The sequence below is a fragment of the Triplophysa rosa genome, linkage group LG12 (genome assembly GCF_024868665.1).
Source record: "Triplophysa rosa linkage group LG12, Trosa_1v2, whole genome shotgun sequence".
In the NCBI taxonomy this organism is placed as follows: domain Eukaryota; kingdom Metazoa; phylum Chordata; class Actinopteri; order Cypriniformes; family Nemacheilidae; genus Triplophysa; species Triplophysa rosa.
Genome location: NC_079901.1, coordinates 20,464,285 through 20,474,035, shown reverse-complemented (window position 1 = coordinate 20,474,035; position 9,751 = coordinate 20,464,285). Strand labels below are relative to the sequence as shown.

General features: G+C 39.6%; 1 protein-coding gene across 2 annotated transcripts; it reads right to left on the bottom strand.

Moving 5' to 3' along the window:
* Positions 1–241: 241 nt before the first annotated feature.
* slc23a4 (solute carrier family 23 member 4) lies at positions 242–9,259 on the bottom strand. 2 transcript variants are annotated; one of them, XM_057348192.1, is made up of 12 exons: positions 9,036–9,259; positions 8,123–8,260; positions 7,704–7,861; positions 3,578–3,737; positions 3,300–3,481; positions 2,910–3,030; positions 2,661–2,817; positions 2,039–2,292; positions 1,632–1,796; positions 1,439–1,547; positions 1,102–1,197; positions 242–986 (listed from the first exon to the last, which is right to left on the bottom strand). In XM_057348192.1, exons 1-12 carry the CDS (start codon positions 9,081–9,083, stop codon positions 721–723), a joined length of 1,854 nt encoding a protein of 617 aa, XP_057204175.1. In that variant the 5' UTR covers positions 9,084–9,259; the 3' UTR covers positions 242–720. The 2 variants fall into 2 exon arrangements, with proteins under 2 accessions (XP_057204175.1, XP_057204176.1); XM_057348193.1 differs by having other exon boundaries at positions 3,300–3,445.
* Positions 9,260–9,751: the final 492 nt, after the last annotated feature.

The following is a 9,751-nucleotide window of genomic DNA, read 5'->3' as shown; positions in this document are numbered from 1 at the left end:
ATTAGTGCCATGCAGCTGAAGGGATACTTAGAATTTTTTGACCAGTCGTTTCTCAAAACTGGATGAGTAGGAATAGCAATATCTGTACAGGCTAAAAGTCATTGTATGCGGATGAAACAACCACAGGTGTGTACTGTAGGTTGTCATGTATTGACTTTAATCACAAATTACAAGATTCATATTTTCTTTTGTAGTAATAAAAAGGGTAAAAACAAGGTTAAAGAAAGGACAAATGTCAGTTGTGAACAATTTTATGGCTTTTAAATGTGTGTACAAAATACAATATAGTATCAACATAATCTCTCCATTTAAAACGAGGCATTAAAAATAATTGAAAAGACAGATATAACATGGTAAAGCATTTAGATAAATGTTAAATGAGGCACTTCCATGTTCAATCTAAATCACCCCCTAAAGAGCCAACAAAAAAAAACAGAAAATAATAAGTCAAATTGTCGAGATGTTACTTTAAACACCACTATAATACTTTAAAGTAATTCTTTGCTTTCTCGATCCAGTGTTCATTAAGCGTAAAATGTGATAAAAATGGTCTCATACAATACAAAAACACTACCGTCCTGTGTGGGATTAGAAATATAAGGTTTTAAGGGGTTCTCAAAATGAGACGTCATGGTAGCTACCTCTCAGTTCAGTGAGTGTGTGTTCCACTGGTGACAGTGAATACAGAGCCTTTTCTATTTAAAACCAAGCTTTCACGTATTATAATGCCACCCCCACTATAATGTGTGAATCATCTTTGTTAGGCTCTGTTTTGGTGTCCAAAGAGTCCACGCTGGACGGTGTGTCATCCTCCACTCTGGGTTTGTGTGAAGGGCAGAAGGGCACATATTTGGTCCAGGGGAAAGATGAGAGGCCGGCGCTTATACCGAAGGGCAGCCCGTAAACATCATCGCTTTCCACAGTGTTGTCCGATGCTTTGTGGTGGACTCTGTTCCATACGGTGATGCCTCGTTCGCGTTTTGTTCCTGGAATACAGTGTTTTGCATTTAGAGCATTCTAAGATCAATGTACTGCTATTTTTTATTAACTTGTGATTTTTTGGAATGGTTTTTAAACCCATGCAGAGAGTGTAGAACGTACCGGATATTGTGTTATCCAGAAAAAAGCCAAAAAAACCTCCAACAAACATGCTTGTTGTGAGAAGTACTTGAAGCACCTGGTCCAGTTCAACAACACCTAGTGGAAGTTAAAGCATGTGGGAAATGTTAAGACTGGTTACAAAAAAATGTGTTTTTGCTGACCACTGTGCTGCTTTCTTTCTGTTTCTATGTAAAATGCTCTAGACGGACTATTTCGAAATGATACTTTTTCAAAACAGTGGGGTTAGGCATCACAAATGTGTTGACAAGCACGACCTCAGTGTTAGGAGTGGATGTGGCTACTTTCTGACCGTAGATCATTCATACAGTTTATGTACCTGTTGCAATGGCTGTGGGGTTTTTCAGTATCCAGTTGGGAATCACAAGTCCAGTGAACATGGAAAATCCAAAGATGAAGATGTTGCGTGAGGAATTCATGTCGGCGTACTAAATGAAAAGGAAGTCACATTAATATTGTAGGTACTTCTTTTGGTGAGTGTTTTGCTTTTTGCACAAGGCTACGATATCTACCTGTAGGTTTGAACATCCGGCAGCAGTAATGACCCCAAACATGACCAGAAACATCCCACCAATGACAGGTGTTGGTATTGTAGTGAATATGGCTGCAATTTTCCCAAACATTCCCATTATAATCATTAAAAATCCACTGGCCACAATCACCATGCGACTGCCAACCTGCAGTTTAGACAAAATGTTAAATGCTCTCTTATTTGTCAGTCACTTTGGATAAAGGTGTCTGCTAACATACTAAACATGACACACAAGTTATCACATTTAAATGTGTCATAAAAGATAAAGAAGACGCTTACATGCAGCAGAGGGGTCTTGTATAACCCTGAAAGGGTTTGTTTTGCGATAGCCAACTGACTTGACATTTTTGATTGACCAATGTATGTGATTGCTGTGAAATCTTGTACCTTGGTGATCCCCAGAGCTCCTACATTCTCACTGTAAGAGGTGGTGCCGTTTCCTGTGCCCCAGGCACCTGCCAGGAGACATCCAATACCTTCAATACCAATGCCCCTGTTGATGGCATGTCTGGGGGGTGGTGGGGCACCAGATAACCTGGCACAGGCGTGATAATCACCCACTGACTCAATCATTGAGGATATGACTCCCGCCAGGATTCCAAAAACCCCGGCCAGGCTTACGGTTGGTACACCCCATTGACCTGGAAATTGTATACTGTATCTAACCTTAATTGTACATTTTAGGACAAAAAAATTGCTGATTATTTTTAATAGACAAACAACTATCTCAGATGTATTATTCATCATTTATTCGTCCTCATGTTGTTCAAAACCTGTATGATTGTCTTTCTCCTGCGGAACACAAAATAGAAGATATTTTGAGAAATGTCTCAATGTTTTTGTGTCCATACATTGGAAATCAGTGGGAACCAGTGTTGTTTAGTTACCAACGTTCTTCAAAATATCGTCTTTTGTGTTCTGTAGAAGAAAGTATGGAATGACATAGGGGTGAGTAAATAATGGCAGAATGTTCATTTTTGGGTGAACGGTCCCTTTAATATTGCAATACCTGGATAAGGAAATCTGAACCAAGGAGCCCTGCCAATAACATCCCCTTTAACATCAGTGCGGGCTAGATAGCCATATTGGACAGGGTCAGAGGGTAGGACGTTGTAGATTGTCAAGATGTAGCAAATCAACCAAGACAGAGTAATTCCAAACAGGACCTGAGGAATCACGCAAAAACAAAAAACACATTGCTTGAGAAGAACTCACTTACTTTTGTGATGCATTCAGATGCAGAATTTGAATGACTTACTGGTAGAATCTGAAATATGTACATCTTGGTGGTGTGAAATTTCTTGGCTTTGCTGTATGTCGGGAAGGGTATGGCAATATGGCGGAGGTACTGAGAGAAGATCACAATTAAACTTGTTGTCCTGCAGATGACAGATAGATGGGTGTTATGGTTGGGCGTCTACATTTTTGTGTATAAAAAGCTTACGAGAGCTTAGCCTCCAACATCTCAGACCTATACCAACATGAATATGAGAAACATACGAGTTTCAAACTCTCTTCTTTTTTCTGTTTTTGTTCTGTTACAGGTCAGAGTTCAACGTGAACATTGGTAAACAGCACAAGACGTTACATTGGAAATCAGCTCTTCTGTGTTGCCATGACACACAGATGGAGTTATACTACTACACACATAGCAGAGATGCCCCAGTGGTGTCCTGCGTTCACGCCAGCAGAGTCGAACAGCGATAGGCCGATCAGCGAAATGGTTGGTGCGATGGTCAAGGGACCAATGAAACGCATGAAGAGGCCAATAAGACCGGTGAATCCCACCAGCACCTGAAACAAAGATCCAACCATGATCGATCCCTGAAGCTGTGCAGAAAATAAAACAGGAACGGGAGTTTTATCATGGCTTTACAAGGAAGCTTCTTAGGATGTCTGATTCAACCAGGCTGTTGTGATACTCACCACCTGTATGCGACTCCGCCAAACTTGAATGAATTCAGGTGAGGAGACATTGACCAAACTGGAATTCTGTGTCCAGGCCGGGCAGCTCCACTCGGGCATTGAAAGCAAAGCCATGCAGGGTGAAAGAAGAGTAAATGTCCCACCCTGGAGAATGGGTAACCTTGTAATATAAAAATAGAAGAAATATTACACACAACTTATGATGCTTATGAAACTTAGTGATGTGTTTACTTCCGTCGCAGCTATCGTCAAGAAAGTACAGAACTTAATGCCAACAAACAAATTACTGTACAGTTTTTCAAATAATTTCCAAACTCTATGATTTCTGACTAAAGGGCTTAAAGGTGCAATGAACTAGGACCACAATTTTAACCCGAGCTTTTGTTATGTAAGAGGGAATCGTATTCAAGCGAACATCCTGTAAGTGTCAGATCTGAAAACGCCCTTGTTGCTGAAATAACAACTGTTATTGACACGAGGCCCAGCGAACGCCAGGTCCTGGAATGCACCTATCTATAGGTTGAACACCACCTCCACAGAAGAATATCAACGACTACTTCTCGAGCCCTGCCCACTGGTTCGCGCATGACAGTACTGAACACAAGCTGCACGGAACCAGATAGAGCGAGTGTAAGCATCATGCCGTTAAAGATCGCAAAATATTGTGCAGTGCCTGGTTGTGGAAGAACACAGTCGCTGCATAACCTTCTTTAGGATTCCGACAGTAGGAATGTGTGGTTGAAGTTCATTTTTAAAGACGTTCCAGCTCACGTGGGGAAAACATTCAGTGTTTGTTCGTTTCATTTCAATGCGGATTCCTTGAACAAGTCTTTGCGGAGAGACTAAAATTAAAAAGCAGTGCTGTGCCGTCAATATTGGATCCGATAGGAATGGCGCAGCAATCTTATGTGAGTAAAACATATTTGTACTATGCGTCACTATTGCTTTGTTAGAGATCGCTTGATATGCCCTGATAGTATTACCTGGGGACCTCTAGTCATTTGTAATAATTGTAATCTGCATCTCTGTGATTTGGCGGGCTCATATGCAGGTGCTGGTCATATAATTAGAATATCATCAAAAAGTTGATTTATTTCACTAATTCCATTCAAAAAGTGAAATTTGTATATTATATTCATTCATTACACACAGACTGATATATTTCAAATGTTTATTTCTTTTAATTTGATGATTATAACTGACAACTAATGAAAATCCCAAATTCAGTATCTCAGAAAATTAGAATATTACTTAAGACCAATACAAAGAAAGGATTTTTAGAAATCTTGGCCAACTGAAAAGTATGAACATGAAAAGTATGAGCATGTACAGCACTCAATACTTAGTTGGGGCTCCTTTTGCCTGAATTACTGCAGCAATGCGGCGTGGCATGGAGTCGATCAGTCTGTGGCACTGCTCAGGTGTTATGAGAGGCCAGGTTGCTCTGATAGTGGCCTTCAGCTCTTCTGCATTGTTGGGTCTGGCATATCGCATCTTCCTCTTCACAATACCCCATAGATTTTCTATGGGGTTAAGGTCAGGCGAGTTTGCTGGCCAATTAAGAACAGGGATACCATGGTCCTTAAACCAGGTACTGGTAGCTTTGGCACTGTGTGCAGGTGCCAAGTCCTGTTGGAAAATGAAATCTGCATCTCCATAAAGTTGGTCAGCAGCAGGAAGCATGAAGTGCTCTAAAACTTCCTGGTATACGGCTGCGTTGACCTTGGACCTCAGAAAACACAGTGGACCAACACCAGCAGATGACATGGCACCCCAAACCATCACTGACTGTGGAAACTTTACACTGGACCTCAAGCAACGTGGATTCTGTGCCTCTCCTCTCTTCCTCCAGACTCTGGGACCCTGATTTCCAAAGGAAATGCAAAATTTACTTTCATCAGAGAACATAACTTTGGACCACTCAGCAGCAGTCCAGTCCTTTTTGTCTTTAGCCCAGGCGAGACGCTTCTGATGCTTCCTGCTGCTGACCAACTTTATGGAGATGCAGATTTCATTTTCCAACAGGACTTGGCACCTGCACACAGTGCCAAAGCTACCAGTACCTGGTTTAAGGACCATGGTATCCCTGTTCTTAATTGGCCAGCAAACTCGCCTGACCTTAACCCCATAGAAAATCTATGGGGTATTGTGAAGAGGAAGATGCGATATGCCAGACCCAACAATGCAGAAGAGCTGAAGGCCACTATCAGAGCAACCTGGCCTCTCATAACACCTGAGCAGTGCCACAGACTGATCGACTCCATGCCACGCCGCATTGCTGCAGTAATTCAGGCAAAAGGAGCCCCAACTAAGTATTGAGTGCTGTACATGCTCATACTTTTCATGTTCATACTTTTCAGTTGGCCAAGATTTCTAAAAATCCTTTCTTTGTATTGGTCTTAAGTAATATTCTAATTTTCTGAGATACTGAATTTGGGATTTTCATTAGTTGTCAGTTATAATCATCAAATTAAAAGAAATAAACATTTGAAATATATCAGTCTGTGTGTAATGAATGAATATAATATACAAGTTTCACTTTTTGAATGGAATTAGTGAAATACATCAACTTTTTGATGATATTCTAATTATATGACCAGCACCTGTATAATTTTTCAAGGTTTTATTCACCGTTTGCGAATAATGGAGGCTGTTTTGAAGTGTTTTAATATTATTTGCTGGTGCTAGGTCATATCCATATCTGCCAACACTGTCATTTTGGCCGGGAGTCTACCATTTGTTTATTTATCATGAAAACTATGACATTTGAGACCCGCGATCGCGGTGATCTTCTGTCCGGTTCGTGGGTCTTAAATGCTGACATGTACGGTCATATATCACTAAACACCATACAACTATAGGCTATACAAACTAAGTCCTTAGTCGTCTGTAAATTTGAGAAAAATCACGTTACGTGTCTAACCAAATTCACAGAAGGCTCCAACTAAGTCAACTACGCAAGCTGCTTTCCAATCATAGCAGTGGCCGTTTACTTCCAAGTCTTCTATGAGGCCCGTCCTTAAAAACCGAGCGTTTCTCCAGCCGGCCTCAAAACCAGGGTAGAAAATAGCCTATTACTTGTTGATTTTGATGTTTTCGAATGTAAAAACCATGTGAACGTCATAAGTAGACATCAGACAATAGTATAAAACAGTAAAAACGGCCAGTTCACTACACCTTTAAATGTACTCATGTAACCTACCCTGAAGCAAGGTTGCCAAAGTGATTGAATGAATATGGCTGTAGATAAGATTTAAAGTCATACAGCCTGATTAAAATCTTGTGAAAGAGCATGTAATACCTTTACTGTAAAATGAATGTCTGGACACGCTGGATTTTTCCAACCTCTTATTTTAGTCGGTTACTCAGAGGAATTATTATCGTTTTGTTCAATTGTACAATAGCTGAATTTAAACAATCGTACAGCTTTACAAAAAAAGGGAGCTACACGGCTAAGAAGAGGCTTAAGGAATGTGGATTTTAAATGTGATCAACCTTTAAGCTAATAAAATGGAAAATTCTTAATCTTATTAAGGTTTCTAGCTGCTTCTGAAATACATTTCTGTTTCATATTTGTCATGTTTTATTAAAATACAAGTATGTTACCCGTAATGCTCCTGAGGACCAAGTAGGTTTGTCGAGTTAGCGTAAGAAAACGTTCTTTTTCAGGTCCAGAATCAGCTCCAGCAGAAGAATACAATAGAGATTTAGCCTAAAACACCCAGAGGCTTATAAGATTGCTTAGGCGACACTGCTCACACTTTTCTAGGTCAATGAACCCTTGGTTTGAAAGTTTGAATTATATTGCTGAATAGGAGATGGCCACTTCTGCCTATTTTTTTATATAAGAACAAAAAACTTTTAGTCGTTAATTTCTTCTTTAAAAGTCCTACATTTTAAATTGATAAAGAATATATTTTATGGCTGCTATTGTTTATAAATGGGCCCATTTTTTCGGTGAATCTTAAAGTGATGGTAAACCGACCACAGCGGTACCCATTTACTTCTATTGTATAGACACCAGTACTTGGCTTTATAATTTTCTCATGGTTTTGCTATTTTCTTGTGCTGTTCATTAGGTTTCCAATGAAGAACATTTTGCCAAGACCGAGTTAAGGAGCCGTACCTCACTCCAAAAGTGACCTGCAGTAAGGTGCACAGGCCTGACACGAAGAAGATGGTGCTGATGAGGTGACTTTGCGTGAGACCATCATGCTGTAGACACAAGCCCTGAGACAGGATCAGAGGAATGGCAATAATGCCACCAAAAGCTGTAAGACAATGCTGTTGGAGAGAGAGGAGGTGTGTGTTGTTAAGAGTAGTTTTGAGGAGCCTACTGTACAACATAAACAAATGTTATGTGGCCCAATTTTAACTTCCGGTAGACCTCCACAAAGAATCAATAACTGTTGAGCAGTTTTAATTTAATATAAATTAATATAAATTAAATATCAAATAAATTGTTATATTATAACCAAACACAGACTGGAAGTTAACTTCATCATTGACATGCATTTGATGAAACCGTCCATACATAGTACTCACCTGAATCCCCAAAATAATGCAGAGGTACCATGGTGGAATATCCGTGACACAGTATGCCAGTTTATTTCTTTCTCCGTCCTCTGAAAGCGTATCGTTATCTTTTTCCGGCAACTTGCAGAAGCGATCGACACCTTCAACCTAAAAGCAATAAAGCAGAGTCAAAAATATTATTTAATGTGACAGATTGAACCTTACTATGCGAGGTTGTTTGGGGTTCCGATACACATAGCTCCATAGTAACGGCACAGTTTCATTTGGTACTTTTAGAATTGCTTCGGATTATCTTTTTTTCTTAAGAAAATATACAAATTTTACAGATTCTGTAAGGAGTGCTTAAAGATGAGTAGGCCTGCTTGAATGTAAGGTTCTCGAAACACAGACACACAAACACACACATCTACTAGCTCTATCTATCTGAATAAGGACATATACCTTGAATGTTTATATGCAGATCTTTCTAAACCACACTAACTAAAAACCTTGCATTGCAACAATTCTTGTATTAGAATTGAAAACACAATTCTTCTATATAAAGAGTACATCCCAAATCTTGCATAGAATAGCAATGGCAACACACACACAAACAAAGTGCTTTAGTCACTAGAATGTGGAGCAATAAGCATGACCAAAACAAAACATTAACCCTTAGGTCAATCTTCGGTTACAGTGTGGTTGATAAGGAAGAATTATCACATAAAATAGATTTTTATCACTGTGTTTAAGGATCTTATAACCGCTCACTGACATAACAACTAGAAAGAGTGATGTTACAAAAACAAAACCCAATACACACCTATAATAATAAAGAATTACAAAATATTTAATCTGGTAATTTAGTTCCCAGACTCATCGTAAGTACAATTTAGTCATTTCTGTAAATCTAATGAGCTTTTTCATAACGCAAGATACTCACAGTAAACGCAAAGTTGTCCAGACCGTTGCCGTCTTTCTCTGGAGCCATGAGCGTGGCGTGGGCTCAGGAGGTTATGTAGAATTCTCAATGGGAATCCTAACAACGAAATTTACCAGATAGAGATAAAGATCGAGAGAGAAGGGCTAGTTAAGGACAGTATTAAAAGAAAAGATGTGGAGAGGAAAGGAGGGGATAAGAGAGAGGCACGAGACGGGTCAGTGGCTGCTGATGATTGTGAAGGCAATGGAACCAATCAGCTGCTCATGTGAACTTCATTTCACCACAACTAACAGGCAGCTGATCAGAGCCACGTGCTGGCAGAGCTGAGCTCCTTCTGGATTATAGGAATACACAAACTAATGTGTGCATGTGCACCAGGGCATTTGCCTGTGATATTAATCGTCATGCTTTTTTTTTACACATATAGGACCTTAAAGGTATGGAAGAAGATGCATCAGGGGTTTTGTGTTCATCAATGAAAGTTGGTGGGCCCCCAAATGGTTTGATCACCTTCAAAATATCTTCTTTTGTGTTCTGCAGAAGAAAGCCATATTTGGAGTAGATGATGAAAGGATTTTCATTTTTAGGTGGATTATCTCTTTAAAATGGTCCCTGTGTGGAATTGTGGAGGTACTTTTGAAAAACTGTTGACTGTATTAATCTAATAGGTTTGAAAGAAAAACTACAATGGCAGCAATAAGGTTGAACTTTGTTTT

Excerpts from the sequence above, each read along its gene's own strand:
- slc23a4 (XM_057348192.1), bottom strand. The coding sequence starts at position 9,083 with ATGGCTCCAGAGAAAGACGGCAACGGTCTGGACAACTTTGCGTTTACT. Across the intron at positions 7,862-8,122 it reads GCATTATTTTGGGGATTCAG|CATTGTCTTACAGCTTTTGG; the intron begins GTGAGTACTATG and ends TCTCTCCAACAG. Across the intron at positions 1,198-1,438 it reads CCCCACAGCCATTGCAACAG|GTGTTGTTGAACTGGACCAG; the intron begins GTACATAAACTG and ends AACTTCCACTAG.